The sequence below is a fragment of the Elephas maximus genome, chromosome 23 (genome assembly GCF_024166365.1).
Source record: "Elephas maximus indicus isolate mEleMax1 chromosome 23, mEleMax1 primary haplotype, whole genome shotgun sequence".
Classification (NCBI taxonomy): domain Eukaryota; kingdom Metazoa; phylum Chordata; class Mammalia; order Proboscidea; family Elephantidae; genus Elephas; species Elephas maximus.
Window position 1 is genome coordinate 67,869,550 of NC_064841.1, and position 21,325 is coordinate 67,890,874.

At 38.3% G+C, this 21,325-nt stretch overlaps 1 protein-coding gene across 1 annotated transcript; it reads left to right on the plus strand.

Moving 5' to 3' along the window:
* The first annotated feature begins 1,521 nt into the window (after positions 1 to 1,521).
* LOC126066529 (putative methyltransferase-like protein 21E) lies at positions 1,522 to 20,690 on the plus strand. The gene is made up of 4 exons (XM_049867678.1): positions 1,522 to 1,583; positions 16,128 to 16,294; positions 17,262 to 17,379; positions 19,975 to 20,690. Exons 1-4 carry the CDS (start codon positions 1,562 to 1,564, stop codon positions 20,376 to 20,378), a joined length of 711 nt encoding a protein of 236 aa, XP_049723635.1. The 5' UTR covers positions 1,522 to 1,561; the 3' UTR covers positions 20,379 to 20,690.
* The last annotated feature ends 635 nt before the right edge of the window (positions 20,691 to 21,325 follow it).

Below are 21,325 nucleotides of genomic sequence, written 5' to 3' on the forward strand. Positions count from 1 at the left end.
CCTAATTTTTGCCCAATGCTGCACACATTCTCAAACATTTCTGGTGCAGTTGTCTCATTCAGAAAACGATTTTCACACCCAGGCAGGTGACGTGAAAAATCCACAGTCTCCATTTGACAGCTCCACACAGCCATAGAGTCTTAGAATAACTCTTGGCATCAAAGCTAAAAAAATAGGTTACCGCCCCCGGATAGTTCTCACTCACTTGCAGTACTGGTTTATATTCACCTGTTAGCTCTTGCTCTGTTCTTATCCTAAGACACTCACATGGAATAACCCTACTGTCCTTTAGCCCTTTACGGGTGTTCCAAAGCTGCCTTCCTGTATACACAGGGCTCTGAAGCTGCAGCTGTCAGGGTTCTTAATCCCTTCTGTGTGGGTTTGCTGCCAGTGTGTACAGGACTAAACTGCTTGCTTTATTGCTGTTCTTTCAGGCATTATTAGAGGTCTCACCAGGAGAACAAAAGTTGTGGATGATACTTCTTAACCTTCTAGAAACTCAGCCTCATTTAGGTATGTTCAGATTTAACATTTAACAAATATTGGACTTCAGGCAGACATGTATAATAAAGACTGCTGTATTTGATGGAAGAAATGCTAAGTAGGAAACAGAATGTGTGACCACTCTTACTGTTGTTTAGTATGTGGCCTCAGTGACTTAATTTAACCTTCTTCTTTTTCTCGATTGTAAATTGTAGGGAAAATAATTTGTCTTCTAACTAAGTAAGGGGTACCGTAAAGAAAAGTGTAGTGACTGTGAGAAGTGTTTTGAGATCCTTAGAAGAAAGGAGTGCTATATTAATTCATGGTAGTGTAATGATTATTTACTATAGGACCCAAAATTAAGATGTAAAACATCAAATCATTGTTTTCCCAAGTTTGAATAGCAACATATTTAAGCTTGCTCCAATTATATGCTTTATTTTAGAGGCATAAAATACCTTAATTTCTTCATTTTTCTATATGTTTGTTGAGGTTGTATGGACTCTTTAAAGTACAAGCTACTCAAAAGAACATTTGGCAGGTGGGCTGTTTGATATTGCATGGGGGCTAATGATGCGTTAGAGGGAATGGCCGAATTTGTCTTTATTGGTCTGAAGAAGACCTGGTGTTAGATTAATATCATGGTTTTCACAACTTTGTACTGAACCCATTTCTTCCTAATGTTTTAATCACCTTTTAAATTTTAGGATTGCTATCTTACTAGTCAATGTAAAGATGATACCTTTATATAAAGATGATACCTTTCTTCAGGTGAAGTTTTTTTTTTTTCTAGTAGCTTCTGAAATTTACTGACTCTGAAGTCTTTGTTCTAATTTAGATTTGTACTATTTAGATTGTGTCTAGATGGTCTTTCTTAAATCATAATTTATTAATATATGATGTTTTAGTATAGTTGTCCCTGTTATATTTGAAATTAAACATTAATAGACAAATATTAAAGCACTCAGTACACATTTTGGATTTATTACCATTTGATATTCTCATATATTATTTGCCTAGTTTTCAAGAAATGTTCAAGAAAACATCAAATTATAGCCATCCATTAATTCATCACTTAATGGATCCAGAGGCTCAAAAAGGTAAATCAGTTTATGTGTCTTTTGTAACATGACCTATTCTACAACAAAAAATAGAATATCAAATCTTACCCTTGCAGTGTTTGTTAATGTCTTAAAGGGACCTGGGTATTTTATCACCTGCATTTTAGATCTTGTCTTGTGTTTGCTAATCTGCAAATATCTCTCATAATGCTTGATGTCTACGGTTGTGGTACCTGTGGTCCTGATGGTAGGTTAGAGAGAAATCTGACGGTAAATCGCATATCTAGACTAACAATTACTTGGAGTTTGTTTTTTGATCTGCAAAAGTAGAATGCATTTTTCGCCCAAGTGCTCTACCCTGAATACATGATTATGACTTCTAAGTTACTTCATTTCAGATAAGAAGATTGCAAGAAAGACACAGTTTTATGTTAAACTACGAGCTCTCACTAATGCTTAGATAAAAGATGAATTTGGACTACAACAACATTGATAGCTCACATTGATGGTCCTCTGATGTACTAATTAGAGGCAAATACGTATTGTAATTTGACCTCTAGGTACGAGGAGCATCCACAGTTTGAATTCTACTACCCGTGAAGTTCTTTGATATTGGTTCCCTGTTTTTACTAGTAGCGGTTGCTGTCGAGTCGATTCTGACTCATGGCGACCCCACATATGTTGGAGTAGAACTGTGCTCCATGGGGTTTTCAGTGGCTGATTTCTCAGAAGTGGAGAGCCAGGCCTTTTTTCTGAGGCACCTCTGAGTGGACTCGAACCTCCAACCTTTTGGTTAGTGGCAGAGAACATTAACCATTTAAACCACCCCGGGACTTCACTGTTTTTACACAGCCTTCAATATCAAGTGCAACTTTGCGTAGGTTACATAGTGTAACTCTCTGCCTTGTCTTGAGATGAAAAATGTGCAGACATAACACTTTTGATATAGAATCATAGAAAGATTACCATGTTTTTGTAGAACAGTTGTAATACAAATTATCTTGGTTTCTTTCTTATCTGCACACACTGTAGATCTTTTCTAAGAATTATAATTCTGTCACACCTCCCCCCCCGCCCCTTTTTAGGACATAACAGGTGGCTTCCACCTAGGTGAGCATATCTTTAGGCCAAGATCGCTGGGTGCATGCCCAGTGTTGGCAGTTTTTGTGGCTTAAACATGAGTGGTTTTACTGTAGTGATTTTTGCAAACCTAAACATTTAAAGTTGTAATCACTTAGAGCATTCAACCATTTAGGAGACTGGAGTGAAGATGTAGTTTCTGTGAGGTTTATGAATAAAAGTACATCATTATCATCACCATTAGTAACTATTCTTGGTTTCAACTGTGCACACAATAATTTGGCAAATTACAAAGGAAATGGAAGAAGTTCAAGGTAAGGTTGAGACAGAGCTAGTATTAAAATATTTTGGAACAGGGACAAACACATCCCATAATCATTATATAGCTAATTAAAACTTTAAAAACATGTTCATAAGTACAATGCTAAGGGGATTGAGTGTGTGCTATTGGAGCACGGTCAGATAGCGTTTTGTTGGAAAGGCTTCTGCTAGCTTAGAGGAACATTCAGTTCTCAAGTACTGAGGCACATTGACTTTTCCTGTCCTAACTCTTGTATACGTCTCATCTTGCTCTTGGAAAGGGTGGAGCAAACCCATATCCAGTTCTCATATTTCAATACTGGCATGAAGATCCAAGAATCATAGGATGTCACCTATTTATATACAGATTAAAGTTAGGACTATGGTGGATTCTAAAAAACTGTACCTATGGTTTCTAATGCCGTATTATAACTTAAGTTTTCTGAAGCCTCATCCAAATATCCTATGTTGTCTGCCTCTTGCCAACAGCCACTCTCCAGCTGTTAGCACTTTCAACAACGTGTTGTAAAATGGCAGAGGACTCCTTGCAGCCTTGGGATGGGCTCATTCTAATCCAAGCTTCAGTGGCTCCTCTGCGTGACGACTCACCTGTCTGTCACTGCGGTTGCTTACTTGACGTCCTACTGGGGACCTCGGTTTGTAGCATTGTCTTGTGTCACTTTGAGTCCTCTTAGGAGCAGATGCTAAAATGGGATTAAATATGCAAGAGATTTATTGGGGGAATGCTTGCGAAGGAAGGAAGAGAAGTAGGCAGGAAGAGCCTTCGCCATGCAAGCCTGACACCTGTGAACAGCAAGAAAGATAGCTTGGGTAGGAAAAGGTTCAGCCTGCAGCATGGTTCTGAGAAAGTCCCGGGGGGCTGATGAGGAGTTTCCCAGCAAAAGTTGTCCACTAGAGGATTACTGTAGGAAGCAGGAACGGGCTGGCTTTAGTAAGCAGCCCCACGGGGAGGCATGGCCTCCTAGGAGTCACAGCCATGGCAGCTGGCACTGTCAGCTGTGCTCCCTGCAGCAGGTTCTCTTAACCTGCATGGCACACCTTCGTGGCTGGCACATCATGCCACAGAATATTATGCACTAAATGATCATTTCCCTTTGCAGATTTACCCCTCCACCTAGATTTTTCTATTTCGGTGTATGGCAACGGAAACGCTGGTGGTGTAGTGGTTAAGTGCTATGGCTGCTAACCAAAAGGTCGGCAGTTTGAGTCCACCAGGTGCTCCTTGGAAACTCTATGGGGCAGTTCTACTCTGTCCTATAGGGTCGCTATGAGTTGGAATTGACTTGAAGGCAGTGGGTTTGGTTTTTTTTTATGGCAACATCATATCCCCAGCTACCAAAGCCAAAGACCTGGAATCATCCTAGTCTTCTTCCTCTTTGCCCTTCATCCTTATGTCCCATTGATTTTAAGTCGCTAGCATCTTTTCCTACCCCCATTTCCACTGTCAGTTGCCTTGATGCAAGTCTTTGACTATTTCTTCTCCCCCATGTTATGACTTGGCTGCTCCCACCCTGGTGGGCATCCTTTCTTTACCCTCTCCAGTTCAGTCTCCACACCCTAGCCTGCATGATCTTTTACAAATCCAAATCCTGTCATAGCCATCTTCTGCTTAAAATTCTTCAGTGCTTCAGTATTTCCTATGGGATGAAGTCAAAACTTCTTAGCTACTTCACCCACTTACCCTGTATTCTAGTTCTCAGATTTTCCCAAATTGGAAAATTGATCCAGAGAATTTTTGCCAGTGGGTTTTTGTGGTTTCCTGTGAGTAGAATGCCTTACCCTCCCTCATATGACTGACAGACTCATAATCAAGACTCGGGTAGTTCTTCCCTGAGCTTTCTGAGATGAGACCTCTCTCTTTTCTATCATTGAGTCACCTAGTTAAGCCTCTATAGTAGCACTTACATGTTGGTCTGTCTTTGTATTCAGAGTGCCCAGGTTCTTAAAAAGTGGATGCTTAATAAATGAGTGAATAACTGAATGAGCTATAATTTCATTCTGTTGGCTCGATCTGACCTTTGTTCATCAGTGATCATCTTGCATTTCTGCTCACTAGTCATTTGACTCCTTTCAGAACCTAGGATACTACATCCAAATCTTTCATGAGGACCTTTGTAAGTCTGTAAAGTTGGGTTAATGGGTAATGCAACTTTTATAAAAACTATTGCCTTAATGTATGAATGAGAAAGTATATTTGAGTAATTTTACTGTTTAAGAAACATAGCAGACTGCAGTTCGAGGTAATATATTTAATGTATTAGTTGGAGTACTATAAAAAAACCCAAAACCAAACCCATTGCCATCGAGTTGATTCTGACTCATAGCGACCCTATAGGACAGAGTAGAACTGTCCCATAGGGTTTCCAAGGAGTGGCTGGTGGATTTGAACTGCTGACCTTTTGGTTAGCGGCTGAGCTCTTAACCACTGGGCCACAAAGGCTCCACTGGAGTCCTATAAAGAAAAAAAAAAATTTTTTTTTTCTCAGCAGATGTATATTCTATATAGCACACAGATGTTCTTTCACTATACATTTTAAATGTTTAAAAAGATAACCTGGATAAAACAAACAAAAAAACCAAACCCATTGCTGTTGAATCGATTCAGACTCACAGCAACCCTATAGGATATAGTAGAACTGCCCCGCAGGGTTTCTAAGGAGTGGCTGGTGGATTCCAACTGCCCACCTTTTGGTTCGAGGCTGAACTCTTAACCACTGCGCCACCAGGGGATAAGTATCTGATAAATAAGACTAACACGTTTTCCACAGGTTGAGTAAAAATAAGTCTTAAACATAACAATTTGGCTCAGATGTCTTAAAAAACTCAGGTTTGAATGTCAGTTTTTGCCCTCTGGGGGAGATATCTCTGTTTCAAAAGCACACACATTCCTACTTTACTCCTACGCCCAGTGCTGCTGCTTTTAGTTCAGACTCCAGTCGTATTTTATCCAGATGATTGCAACAGCCTTCTATTGGGTTTCTAAGTTAGCCAGTCCTTCAACTACACTGCTGCCAGAGCTAAGTTCTTCAGTATCAAATCTGATCATGTCACTTCCTGTTAAAAACCTTTGCTGGCTCCTCCTTACCTTACAGAATAAAGGTCACCATTGCACTTAAGTCTGACCATATCCTACTTCTGCCTGCTTATTCTCTTTAACTTCTCAGCACATGCCTTGTACACCAGCCCCACCCAGCTTCTAAAGGCGCCCCAGCCAGCCTCCATGCCTTGACAGGTATTGCATCTCCCTTGACTGTACTTCCTCCTGGCAGCCTTTTTCATCCCTCGAACTCAGTTCAAATGTCTCCTCCTTTAGAAGGTACTTCCTGATTCAATGAACCAGGGTCCTTCCCATTGCTCTTTAGAAATATCTCTCTCTTTTTTTTTTTTATCACACTCCTTGAAATTTGTTTAGTTGTCTATCCCCACCATGCTCTCAGCAAACTCTGAGTACAACTAATTTTTGTTTTTTTTCCCCCCTGCTGAGAAGTCTTGGTGAAAGATGAATTTTCTTCCTTCTCTAAAGACATAAAAATGTAGTATTGTTTGGCCTACTTGGTTGGAGTTACAATTTCTGCACAATTATTGAAAATAAACAGACCTACAGACAGAAGATATTTGTGGAATCTTCTCAGGAATTGGTTTGGGCCCAAGAATTTGATATTGCTGAGGCATTCAAACCTGGATCTTTCAGGTTAGCCTGTGACCGTTTACTAATCTGAAAATATCTTTAAATTTTTTTAAAATCTCTAGGCATTTCTAAGAAGCACAAAACATTCATCTCTGAATAGATATTTTCGTTGAATGACAGTCTCTTGCATTTAGTAGAGGGTTTTTACTTTAAATTTTGCTGACAGCTTTTTCATGACGGCCCTCAAGTGGAAGCTTGAATTCACTTGTCATAGTTATTAAAGCATGTGTGTGTGTGTGTGTGTATTTCTGTACTGACCCTTCCATTTTTTATTGTTGCTGTTGACCTTAAAAACATAAAAGAGAAGAATATAGACAAAGCCTCGATTTTTGCAGGCTTGCTGCAGGCCTGCGTTGGAAGCCAATTCACTGTTGAGTCTTCCTCTGAAGAAAATCATTATCATAATGTGTTAAAATCTTGCTAATTTTCACTTCATACTTGAAACCCCTTTAGTTCTCAGGAGAAAAAGAACACCTGGTAGGTTTTTATTCACTATCAGCAAAGATTTAATAGCAGGAAAATGATGTTAAATCTTTTTTGTATTTATAACACGAAGATACGGGATCAAAAGCCTTAAATAGATAAGCCCAAGCTGTCGACATATTGTAATATTATGTCTTGATTTTGTTTTGTTTATACTTTGTTTTAATATTTATGTTTCAATTTTAAATTCATTAATAAAATAATATTGTAAGATTATGTTGTTGCTGTTGGGTGCAGTGGAGTCAATTCTGACTCATAGCAACCCCATGTGACAGAGGAGAGCTACCCTCTAGGATTTTCTTGGCTGTAATATTCATTTGTTTTGTAATATTTATGCGAGTAGATCATCAGGCTTTTCTTCTGGAAGCCACTGGGTGGGTTTGAACCACCAACCTTTCAGTTAGCAGCCGAGTGCTTAACCGTCGTACCACCAGGATGTCTTTCTAAGATTATAGTTGGTAGTTTTTATCTAAAGGTGCAGAAAATCAGGGTTTCTCCTTTTTCACGTAAGGAAGCCAAGATGCAGTATTCTGTGGAAGGTTACCCAGTTTCAGGGGGCCTGAGTGCTAGATAATAAGGGGAGAATATATGTGGAAAAGTGGATCGCTGGTGGCGCAGTGGTTAGGAGCTTGGCTGCTAACCAAAAGGTTGACAGTTCGAATTCACCAGCTACTCCTTGGAAACCCTATGGGGCAGCTCTACTCTGTCCTATAGGGTCACTGTAAGTAGGAATCGACTGGATGGCAGTGGGGTTTTTTTTTTTTTTAACGTGGAAAAATTAGTCTTCAGAAATACATATTAGAATTTCATTATATGATAATACTGTTAATTTTTGGAGAAAATTGTTCTTCAAATCTTAACTAAAAACCAATAAATATTAATTGATTTTCTTAACATTTAGTCCTGTATTCACCAAATAACTAAGCATGCAAGTTGAGGAACTTGTTCCTTGTATATTATGTTTGGAGAATGGATCTCTCCTTCTTATTACAACAAGGCTACTTCAGGAACGCCTTCTAACAGTGCAAATTTTTCCATTAGATTTTAGTTCAGGTATTCTTGCTATCAATGTTGACAGGGCAGTGCTACTGTAAAACTTAAAACTCAACTTCGCCTTTTGATTGAAATAAAAAACATTACTGCTTGAATTGTTACCTCAAAGTCTTTAAACAGAAGTTCATGCTGGAAAACAGCAGCCAAAATTCTTAAAATGAAAACAATTGTATGCGTGTGTGCTTTTTTTTTTTTTTAATCCCATGTATTATAGCTAGACAAATTACTTTAAGCAACCAAGTTGAGTACATTTTGGTTTTATGCTATTTATGTGCTAATTATTTTTATGGAAGACCTATAGTATTCATGATGGTATTTAAACCCAGAATGGTATATTAACATAAAACATTTTCAATTAAATTTTATTTAATCTGATACTGTTTTCCATATAATACGTAGGTATCTTAGTTGTATATAACTAATTTTGAATTACCATGTATGATGGGATAGAGTTGTCTGTTTTTATATATACAACTAATAGTGTCTAGGGAGCCCTGGTAGCCCAGTGGTTAAGAGCTTGGCTGCTTACCAGTTCAAAGCCACCAGCCGCTCCTTGGAAACCCTATGGGGCAGTTCTACTCTGTCCTATAGGGTTGCTATGAGTCAGAATTGACTCAGTGGCAACGGGTTTGGTTTTTGGTTTTGGTATGGTTGCTTCATGACACTCTTTGAAGGTACTTAATTTTGAGGGTACAAATACTTTTCAATTATAATATATATTTGCATATTAAAAAATCTCATTCTCCTTAAAAAGGTAAAGATGTGGTCATTCTTTAAAAGAAATGGGTATCTCTGTGTATTTAGAAAGACGTAGTGAAAAAAAAAAAAGAAAACAGGACTTCATTCGTTATCACCCTGTGGCTGCTAGGACAGCAGCCCTAATCTGGCCAACTAACCTTTAAAAGAAAGTGCAAAGTCAGAGACATCAGATTGTACCAGTAAATATTCACTGGCAAAGTTTTTATATCAAAGATGGGAACTTTAGGAGATTCTCCTGGGATTTACTGTAACATCTATTAATCCCTGATACCTTAGGTGACTTGTCAAAGAAGTGCCACATTTACAATGAATGTGAAAGGAGGCCCTAGAGGACAAATTCAGCTAAAGGTCAAAGAAGCTATTCATGTTCTCTACTTTTTCCTAAAGAACTTCCACAGCAAAGTTGTCTCCCCTCCCCAATCTTAGCAAAGGCAAGTGAATACAGTGAAATGAAAGGGAAAGTTCAAATAAAACATATTACCAGTATTAGTTGGGTCTTAGCGCTCTTCCTGAATGTGAACACATGCAGTTTTTATGGAAAAGTATAACAAAATGTATTAGAAGTGGTGCCTCTTGCCGAAGAATATCAATTTTTCATCTCTATTTTCTCTACATCTCTGCCAAGGGTCCGTGTTTGTGGTGGTAGTCGGGTGGGGTGGTGAACTGAGTCCTTCCTGTGGTACGTAGTTATGTTAGAGTTTTGGGGGGCATACCTGGTTCTGTCTGGGTCCTTCCTTAGCAAAGCTTTACTAGGATCACAGACTTTAGGGCACAAAGTCCCCTGCTGGGACTATGGCCCCCAGTGGAAGTTTTCAGCAATGGCAAACTTAATTTACCTCCATCTTGCCATTCTGCTCCCTAAACACTAGGAAATGGTATCAGTGGAGCTCACAGGACAGAGCGCTGTAATTACTTCTTCCCCTGGGACTCCGCGACTCATGGCCCTCTCAGTGGAATTCTTGCTTCAGTGCAGAAATCTGAAAGTCTCTTGAGGCCTTCACTTACTGTTGAGTGTAGAATTTTGAAGACTGGCACTGAACTCATGTATTTTTTTCTTTGCATAGTCCCCCACCCTAACATTTTTGAATTTTTTTTTTTAATGCTCATCTTTGAGCCTACATTTAGGGATAATAGGTTTAAAAAAAATCTCTTATGTCAGATTTTGGTTTAATATTAGGAAAAGCTTCAATAATCAGGTTTTTAAATTGCAGAATGGGTACTTTGTGAAGTAGTGGACTCACCGTCACTGGAAATATTCAAACAGAGGTTGAACAAGCTGGGTATTTAGTTAACATGAATGTGAGGTTCCAGAATTAGGTCCAAGGTTAGGTTAGAAGGCGTCTACGGGTTTTCCATCTTGATGTTTTATGATTCTATGACATTTTATTTTTGAGTGCTATATATGTTTTCAAAGTTTGAATAATTATTTTTTTATATATGTTTTCAAAGTTTGAATAATTATAAAGTTGGAAAACATTAAGATTTTTAGCTGTTGGTATTTGTGAAATAAATTCCCTAGGAGGAACGTGGCTTCTCTGAAGACCAGAATGAGAAATTTTCTTGTTTGTGGATCTCAGGTACAGAGGTATGAGTTAGTTACACCTATTTTTTTTTTTTTTTTATTAGTTCATGGTTCAGTCTCATCATAAATTCATGCAAGGTCCTACTCTTGTATGTATATCTGTCTCTCTGATTCATTCATTCACACACTCATTTATTTGTTCATTCATTCCTTTTCACCCATTTCCTGCTCTCTTTTCCTTTCCCTGCTTCCTCCTCCCCCTCATTCTAATGTGTTTGGTCTGTATCTTTCTGCTTGTATGTATTTTTTGTGAAACCTGTTTTGTGCACAGTGTTTTAATTTAAATAATTGGTATCATAGATACTATTATATAGGTTTTTTTCTACCTCGTAGTATATTTTTAAAGTTTTTTTCCTATTTTTTATGCATAGATCTAATCTGGGCTTCTAGCTACTGGGTGGCATTCCAAGATATGCATCTACCATTTACTCCAGTGATAGACACACGAATTACTTCCAACTCCCACTACCACTGTAAATGTAGTGATAAATATTTTCATGCATATCCACTTATGGACTTGTGTGCAACTTTCCTTGGGAAGCATATATAGGAGTGGGGTTGTTGCGTCATTGGAGATTCATGTATTTAATGTATCAAAATACTGTGAGATGACTGCAGAATGACAGCAACATTCTAGATTCTCACCAGCAGTACTTGACGTTCTACTACCCCACAAGTCCACCAACATTCAGCACTGTCCATCTTTCTAATTTTTGTCAATTTAATGCATTTTGTCAATTTAATGCATTTTGTCAATTTAATGCATATAGAGTGGCAACTTGTTTTAATTGGCATATGTCTAAGTTTGAACATCTCCATATGCTTATGCTTTTCTGATTTACTCTTCTGTAATCTGCCAGTTCACGTTCTTTGCTAATTTTTCAGTACAGCCACCATTTTTTTCCTTGTTGATTTGGAGAGTATACTAATTTCTTATGTACTCTAGATATTAGTCCCTTTTTTAGTTTTAAACCTTGCAGAATATTTTCTCTCCCATCTGTCATCTGTCTTTTAACTTTGTCCCTGATGTCCTTCGTTGAATAGAAATCTTTACTCTTGATATAAGGATATTCATCAATATTTTGTATATTGCAGGTTTTGTTTAAGAAGTCTTTAAAAAATATGTCCTCCTGTATTATCCACTATTAACTTTATTTTTTGGGCTTTTCAAATTTAGGTCTTTAATCCGTCTGGAATCCATCTTTATAAAGATGTTACACAGGCACATAGTTTTATTTTTCTCCATGTAATGGGCCATCTTACCCATCACCTGTATCTTTAGTGGTCTGTCTCTGAGACCTCTCTTTTTCCCATCGGTCTATTTACCTGCTGTACCAATACCATACTGTTTTTATTACTATGACTTTGTGGTAGATCTAAATATCTAACAGAGTAATTCTCCCTCATCCCTTGTTCTTTTGCAAAGCTGAATTTTCATGGACATTTATTCTTCCATGTAATTTTTGGAGTAGGTATATCAAGTTTCTAAAAAAAAATCCTAAATTGGGGTTCTGAGCTATATCTATCTATCTGTCTATGTTTCTGTCTATCATCCATCCATCCATCCATCCATCCATCCATCCATCCATCCATCCATCCATCCATCCATCCATCCATCCATCCATCCATCCATCATCCATCATCCATCCATCCATCCATCCATCCATCCATCCATCCATCCATCCATCCATCCATCCATCCATCCATCCATCCAACCATCTATCTATCTATCATCTACCCATCTACCCATCTACCTACCTATCTATCTATCTATCTGTCTGTCTGTCTGTCTGTCTATCTATCTATCTATCATATATCTAAAATTCCTAAAGGAGCCCTTATGCTGTAATGGTTAAGTGCTCAGCTGCTAACCGAAAGGTCAGTGGTTTGAATACAACAGCAGCACCATAGGAGAAAAGACCTGGTGATGTGTTCCCATAAAAGATTACAGCCTAGGAAGCCCTATAGGGCAATTCAACTCTACTCTATAGGGTAGCTATAAGTCAGAATCAACTCAACAGCACACAACAACAATAACAGTATATTCCTTATAGTATTACATTATCCCATTCTAGCCATCGTATTCAAGTATGTAGACTGTCCATTTATTCTGAAAATACTTATACTGAAAAGTATTTCAAATGAGCAGTTGTGAAGTTTGGACTGCTGAATGTAGTTTCAGCCTGAGGGCCATACAAGAAACTTGAAATACATGTTTTGAATGGCAAACATTTAGCATTATGTGGTCTGGATGTGAGCAGTGATTCTGTTCTGCTGAGAAATCTAGTACTGCAGCTCTAGATGTGAGCAGTGATTCTATTCTACTGAGAAATCTAGTACTGCAGCTCTAGATGTGAGCAGTGATCCTATTCTACTGAGCAATCTAGTACTGTACCTCTAGATGTGAGCAGTGATCCTATTCTGCTGAGACATCTAGCACATCAGCTCTAGATGTGAGCAGTGAGTCTGTTCTGCTGAGAAATCTAGTACCGCAGTTCTAGATGTGAGCAGTGATTCTATTCTGCTGAGCAATCTAGTACTGCAGCTCCAGATGTGAGGAGTGATCCTATTCTACTGAGAAATCTAGTACTGCAGCTCTAGGTGTGAGCAGTGATCCTTTTCTATTGAGAAATCTAGTACCGCAGCTCTAGATGTGAGGAGTGATTCTATTCTGCTGAAAACTAGTACTGTTGATGCTCTTACTGGTCATGTTCTCGCTGAGGCAGAACTTCACGCAGGTCAGCCTACCTCATGGAGACGGGAAAGAGAGCGTGGCGCATGACAGTGGACATTTTAAGGCTCTAGCCTCTCAGTGTCCTTTTAAAGTGAGGCTTCCAAAACGAAACACAGCACTACAAGTATGGCCTGACTGGCATAAAATAGAACAGAGCTTTCACCTCCCTGATTTTGGAAATTGTATTGTTAATATGGCCTGGGTATTAGCTTTTATGATAGTTCTATTTTTGGCTCGTACTGAGTTTGCAGTCAGTTCAGTTTATACATTTTTCCCCCCAACATGTACTGCTGCTTCACTTAGCCTGAATGTAATCTTTACATTTATCTTGATTAAATTTTGTCTGTTGATTCCAACCCAGTGTTTGAGCTTATCAGGGTATTTTGTATCACATTTATACAAGATTATTTGGTATCACAGCAGGTATCTAGCATGCTTGCTGTCCACCTTAGACTCACATCATCTGAATGTTTGATCATACCTTAATATCATCAATCAAGCCATTAGCAAAAATGCTGAACAGGGCAAAGCTGAAGACACACCATTTATTAGGAAGGTCTATCTACGTGGGCATTGAAGCCAAGTGCTTTGAGGGGCGCCGTGGAAAAAGCTACGTGGGTACTCTTACATCTAACCCAGTATTGCTACATGAGGATATCATGAGAGACTGTGTGCGTTGCTGAAGTTCAGACGCATCGTGTCTATGCTTTTCTAACTTTCTCGAGGGTAGGAACCGTGTCTATGTGGTTAACTGCTGTGTTTCATCATTTAGCACTGTGCCTGGCACATAGCAGACCTTCAGCACAGTTTTGTTGAATGACTAAATGAAATAAACAAGGAACAGAGGTAATTCTGGCTTAAGTTTTTAAAACCAATCTTTACTGCCTCACCTCTTTCTCTTTCGAGGAATTATATTTTTTCCTTTCTCGGTCTTTATAACACTATCCCCCCTTTGTTCTTGAGATCTGGTCTTTATTTTCTATGTTCTTTCCCAGAGAGAACTAAGCATGGATTCATTAATGCTTGGGTAGGGGCAGCAGCCAGGAAGACACTAGCCGAGACTGGGAGAGTGGAGATAAGACTTAAATGACCAGTGGATTTCAAGGACTGATGTGAACAATAGATAGTTCCTCTATGAATGCAACTCATGTGTTAGAGCAAGCATTAAACCTTCGACATACTTCTCTGATGAAACCATACCTGACTAACCTCCTCCACAGTGATTTTCTTCTCCTTCTTTATTTGACTACAGACATTTAAAATCTGTACCACACAATCTAACATTTGATTATATGATGATACTGTTTCGTTTTTAAATTTCACGATCAAAATAATAGTAACAGCAGCAAAAATAATAATGCTATATTGAGCTCTATGTAACAGACTTGGTGCTAAGCACTTTTTACCTTTTTTAAGCCTACCAACATCGTTGGATGTAGGTCCTTCTTCACATCTTACAAATAAAGAAATGGAGGCTTGGAGAGAGAGGTAACTTGCCCCACAGCTGGCCTGTAAATTCTTAGAGACAATGTGTTTGTCTGGTTTTGTTTTATAAATGACATCATACCTTTTACTACTTTAGAGAGGAGGCTTTGGAACAACCAAAAAAGGAACTTAAATATTGGCTCCTTCATTTATGAGTTGTGTAACCTTGGTCAAGTTAATAAGGCTCTGTGAGTTTTAGCCTTATTATCTGTAAAAAGGCAAGTGATGATGCCTACCTACCTACACTCTTGGAAAAAGTGAACAAAATATCATACACAATATGTTTAATGTGCTCTGGCATGTTAAGTGTGTGCTCAGCAACTGGCAATGTTGCTTATTAACCCTATGTAATATTGCAGATGTTAAGATGTCATGAGTGGCCCCAAAATAATAATATAAAAGTAAGTTACAGTAATATAACACAAGAGGACATTGTTGGATGGCATTGAATATCTTTTGTCTGCATAAAAGCAGGCCATGAAAGATACACTGCTACACATTATTAAAATAATTGGAATTGTATTGTGTAGCCAATACAAATAGTTGGAATCTTATATTCCATCACAAATCTTTCTCTTATTCTAGATGAACTGATTGTTGTCGTTGTTGGGTGCCATCAAGTCAGTTCTGACTCGTAAAGACCCATGTACAACAGAACAAAACACTGCCCAGTCCTGCGCCATCCTCACAATCCTTTGCTGTGTTTGAGCCCATTGTTGCAGCCACTGAGGGTTTTCCTCTTTTTTGCTGACCCTCTACTTTACCAAGCATGATGTCCTTCTCCAGGGAATGGTCCCTCCTGATAACATGTCCAAAGTAAATGAAACGAAGTCTTGCCATCTTCACTTTTAAGGAGCATTCTGGCTGTACTTCTTCCAAGACAGATATGTTTATTCTTCTGGCAGTCCATGGTATGTTCAATATTCTTCACCAACAACGTAATTCAAACATATCAATTCTTCTTCAGTGTTCCTTATTCATTGTCCAGCTTTCCATACATATGAGGCGATTGAAAACACCATGGTTTGGTTCAGGTGTACCTTAGTGCTCAAAGTGACACTTTGCTTTTTAGTACTTTAAAGATGTCTTTTGGTGGCCCTTAAAATATATGTTTTTAAAAAGTATATTAATTATTTGTTTCACAAAGCATTGCAGAAATGGAGAGTGATGATTTCCACTTCAATTAAAAGCAGAAAAATGTTGCCACCCTGATGTATGAAATATTAGCTTGTATTATGAGCCCTTTTCAAACAGCTTACCCTACTATTACATTACACATTACACCTAAAGACAATGAGTGTTCAAAAATAACAGGATAAGTACAAATGCTGTGTTTCCATCAGGTTCCTCTTTGTTTTCATGACTTTATCAACACAACCATCACCCTCTTCCTTTCAGAGAACAGAGAAGATCATGAAGATAAGCGGGTGGTTCAGGAGATTATGTCAAGACGTTTTACTCCAACTGTAATAACGACAACCTCCTGGGAAGGTTTTCATTTTGTTGGTCATGAGATTCGGATTACTGAAGCCATGGATTGTTACGGTGCAGTTGTTTGGCCATCGGTATAGTTTCATATAAAATTTGCTACATTTCAGTTATTCTCAGCCAGTCTTGCTTATTATTGTGTTCTGTTTGGAAGAAGAAAGTAGGTTCCATAATTCTACCTTGTTACCTCAAACGACACTAACATATACAAATCACAAGATTGGGAAATTGACTCTATGGTTTCTATTGCTGACTTTATCAAAGTCAGGTTGGCAGAGAATGTTGTTTACACCTTCAGTTTTTTTTTTAATTTTTTTTAATGACTAAGAGTTTGGGAAACCCTGGTAGCATAGTGGTTAAGTGCTATGGCTGCTAACCAAAAGGCTGGCAGTTTGAATCCACCGGGCACACCTTGGAAACTCTATGGGGCAGTTCTACTCTGCCCGTAGGGTTGCTATGCGTCAGAATTGACTCAATGGCAATGCTTTTTTTTTTTTTTTAATAAGAGTTTAGAATAATAAAGGATTTTTATTTCCCATTTAACTGCCTCCATTTGGGTTAAACAATTATATTAAAATTTGTGCAAGTCTCAACATGCAGAGTATTCCAGAAGACCACCACTCCTTTACCAACCATTCCATGAAGGCTGGAACTCCCCACCGCTGCCTGACCTGACCCCACTTACTTCTTCGAAATGTCTGTTATTATTAGAAGTTGCTTCCCTTCAAGATCATCAAATCTAAGCAACAAAACGCCGTATTATTTTTTTCTCTCACCACCCCCACCACCATCCTCAGAGACTTTTTCTAGCCTAAATATTTACATGTCAGAGAATACACTTTCTGCTGATATTCTGTAGTGATGTATATATATGTATACACACACACACGTACACACACACAAATACACAAATACACATACTCACACACACACAATACATACAGCAGCATTAGTGGGATCAACTAGATCTTACAGAGTTTAACTTTGCTTCCTGTTATTACTTACCTAGCACCACTTTTTAATTTTATTTCTTAACTTTTATAGGCTCTTGTTCTATGTTATTTTCTGGAAACAAATGCAAAGCAGTACAATATAGTTGACAAACATGTAATTGAAATTGGAGCTGGAACAGGGCTAGTCTCTATTGTGGCAAGTTTATTAGGTAAGTAGTTTTTTTTTTTTTTTTTTTGATTGAATAAGATCAGAGAATTGAATGAGCAAATCCCATTAGTTGCTTTTACTATCTCGTGAACTGTGACCTGTGCCCGTTTTTCTCTTTAGTAGGTGAATGAATTTCATTAAGAAACTACCTATTCTAGAGTTATCATAATGGTTTCCTTCAAAATTTTAGGTGGAACTTGCGTTAATTCTTTCCATGGAGTGCTGAGTCACTAGCCTTCAATGAGATGTGCTAAATGGAAGGTGCCTAAGCATTCTGATTGCTAAAGAAGATGTGTAACATACTAGACATAGTCAGAATCTATCGCTGCTGATTCTGATATACGTTAGCCATCCATCAATGGTCCCGTATAGCTGTGTATTCCTTTTGGTTTTGAAGTTCTGTGCTTTATAAAAAAGCATCTGTTAATAGGGGTCCATCCAAAACCGTCAAACCCAGGGCAGTCGAGTCAATTCCAACTCATAGCAACCCTATAGGACAGAGTAGAACTGCCCCATAGAGTTTCCAAGGAGCACCTGGTGGATTCGAACTGCTGACCCTTGGTTAGCAGCTGTAGCACTTAACCATTACATCACCAGGGTTTCCATAAGAGTCCATAGGGAGGGAATATTAGAAATCACATGCTCCCTCTTGTCTGCTTCTATTTTTAGGTGTTTGTCTTTGAATTTATTTTCTCAGTTCATTTCCATTCTTCTTTTATGATCCCCTGTTCTCTCACCAGCATCTTCTTTTCCAACCAGTGTGTGATAGTTTCTCTGTATGCCTAACTCTGTTCCAGGTCATTTTGTCATTGTTGTTGCTGTCTATTTCATTGCCTTAATTTAGCTGCTGTCTCTAATGTGAGCTACCCAGATCTGTCTTGGTTTCCTTGACCTTCAGAGGTGCACACCTGCCACTCTAAAATCTTGAGTGAAATTCAAGATTTGACAGCCTACAACTTTTCAAACACTGGGGAAATAAGGACCCTTGAAGGTCCTCCCAAATATTTTTAAAAATTGCTCTGTCCTGATATCTCTCCAAAGTCATTATTCCATTTAGTATGGACAGAATCAGGGTGGCTATTTGATTTATACTGAAGGCTACCTGATTGAGGATCAGAGTTTTTATTTTGGGAAGTTAGTTTTTTTATTAAAAAGAATTGACCCCTTCAATCCACTTGTATAACTTGAAATAAACACCAAGAAAAGGAAGGCTTGTTTAGTTAGTATTCTGAAAGTGGTTGTGTTTACCTCTCTAGGCTCAAAGTTTTTAAGTTGACAATCAGTATAGGTCCCTATGAGTCTGAATCGATTCAATGGCCATAAGGAAGGGGTGGCCAGGAGCTATTCCGTGTCTTGGGACTTTAAATAGATTTGTTGAAAATGACGACCCACCTGCGTTAGAATATGAATGTCTATATTTCTGTGATTCTACTAGAGATATGAGTATTTATCTCTAATTTTAATATTTTTACAAAATATTATCAATGTAAGCAGGTTTTTCTTTTCATTGTGGCTAAGGAATGGATTCTAATTTGGTCTGAGCTGATCTACCTTTTGCTTCCAGTTCTGCTTTCTTATTCTTTGGCCTAGCATGTTCTTATCTGATGCTGTGGAATTGGCCAATCCTAGATTTATTAAGATTATTTTCAGGCTGTGTTTTGCTCTTAGTACACTTTAAGAATTTTTATTGATTATATACAAATTGATTTCTACAAGTTTGTTTCTTCCATTTTCTTGCTTAAAATGACCAAAACTTTTGGCACAGTTGTTAAGAGCTTGGCTGCTAACTTAAAAGTCTTGCAATTTGAATCCATCAGCTGCTCCTTGGAAGCCCTATGGGGCAGTTCTACTCTGTCCTATAGGGTGGCTATGAGTTGAAATCATCCCCGTGGCAATGGGTTTTGGTTTTATTCACTTTTAATAGTTTACCTCTCCTTCATTTGCATTCTGTCCTGCATCTGTGACCTTTGACTTCATGAACGCTATATGCATGTTTTGGGTAGGTTTTAAACATCTTTTGGTGGGAAGAGTCACACTTAGGATGGGGCTGAAAACTTGGACATAAGCATGGATGTCATGATACTTTTAATTTAATGCTGTTGAAAAGTCTTCTTTCCTCTCTTTGCTTATCCCACTTGAGCATTTCCTTTTCAACGGTAGGATGCCCAGTGTCATCTGCGCTCTCTTGGTCTACTCTTCTGAGGGCTAGACATCTTTTAGGGAAACGCTTATTTGTCTTTCATCAGTGACTTCTAGTTGGTTCAGTGCAGGTATCCAATATTTTGGAATTCTCTCCTAGCATGTGCTGGATGATTAGAAGACAGATCAACACCGCAAAAACAAAGGCAAACAAACCAAAAACCAGGAGAATGGAAAAATGGAATGGAGCACAAAAATATCATCAGAATCTTAAAAGTTTTTTTTTAATGGGCAGAACATAGCTCCCTTAGCATCCATTTTGGAAAGGATCCTCTTCTGTATGTCCGGACCAGTCTTTTCCAATTATGCAGAATTGCAGAGCGCATGCTGGTTGAAAACTTGGTTGTTCTACCTCATCCCACAAGGGTTACTTTTTCTACCATCCTTTGTTTCACAGGTGCACGTGTGACAGCCACAGATTTACCTGAATTACTTGGAAATCTGCAATATAATATTTCCCGAAACACCAAAATGAAATGCAAACACCCACCTCAGGTTAAAGTGCTCTCCTGGGGAGTCGCTTTAGATAAGACCTTCCCCAGATCTTCACACAATTTTGACTATATCCTGGCGGCAGACGTTGTCTATGCTCATCCTTTCCTGGAAGAACTCCTCATTACCTTTGACCATCTGTGCAAAGAAACCACCATCATCCTCTGGGTCATGAAATTCAGGTTGGAGAAAGAAAATAAATTCGTGGATAGATTTAAGGAGTTGTTTGACCTGGAGGAAATTTCCAGGTTCCCGAGCCTGAATATTAAGTTGTATAAAGCTATGAAGAAAAATCGGAGAAGCGCGTGATATCCTCAAATAAGGATTTGGAAGTGCTAAAGCCATTTCCAGTAGATTTTTGCTTTAAAGAAGATCCTGAATAATCTCATGTACCATGCACTTTTTTCAAGGGCAAACACACACACACACACACACACACACAAAAAACTATGAGTACGGAAGACAGTCCCTCAAATTTGCTTCACCCCCAGCAGGGATTTCTCCAGATACAACATGTGGGTCAAGAGGATTCAGGGAACTTACTCCAGGTCTACGTGAATCGGTGCTCAGAGCTGCCTTCTACTTATGTGGTAACAGGAACTGTTGTCAAAGTCATACTATGTGGTCATTGGGTAAGAAACATGTTTGCTGTCCTCGTTCCTCCTTAGAACTGCAAGCAATTATTGTTTTTTCATGTATAACTGCAGAATGACAGTTTTTAACAATGCTATCTCTAAAATGAACATCGTTATTCATGATTTTAAACATAGGATTATCTGATTCTCTCTTTAGAAATGAAGAAATTGACTACCATGGGATCTGCAAATAAATCTGAGAAGGCAGATACATAACATAATGGTAAATCTTAGGCTATGGTGGTTTTGGTTAGTGCCAACTTATAGGTGGTCCGTCATTCTACTTTGCAGGGTGGGCCCCTGTCTACTGCAACCTCTGAAATCAAATTTGTGGGTTTGAGGTTATCGGTAAGGACACTTCACTCTATTAAATGAAAAATGAGTGGAAGCAAACAAAAAGTCATGATTTTAGGGGAATTGTTTTGTTTTTAAGCTAAGTACACTTATTAATGTATCACAAATAAAGAGATGCGTATAAAAAACTAAAAAGACATACAAGAAGATTTAGGCCTCTAATCTCAAATAACTAGACATATGGCTAGTTTTAAAATGTAAAGCTCTTTTGATGAACATGTATAGAACTAGATCTTTGAAATCCTGTGTGATTTTTTACATGGGCCT

What these genes read in the sequence shown, in the direction of transcription:
- LOC126066529 (XM_049867678.1), top strand. Translation starts at nt 1,562, where the DNA reads ATGGATCCAGAGGCTCAAAAAG. An exon ending in GTGCAGTTGTTTGGCCATCG is followed by an intron (nt 16,295 to 17,261) that starts GTATAGTTTCAT and finishes TAACTTTTATAG; the next exon opens with GCTCTTGTTCTATGTTATTT. An exon ending in TATTGTGGCAAGTTTATTAG is followed by an intron (nt 17,380 to 19,974) that starts GTAAGTAGTTTT and finishes TTTGTTTCACAG; the next exon opens with GTGCACGTGTGACAGCCACA.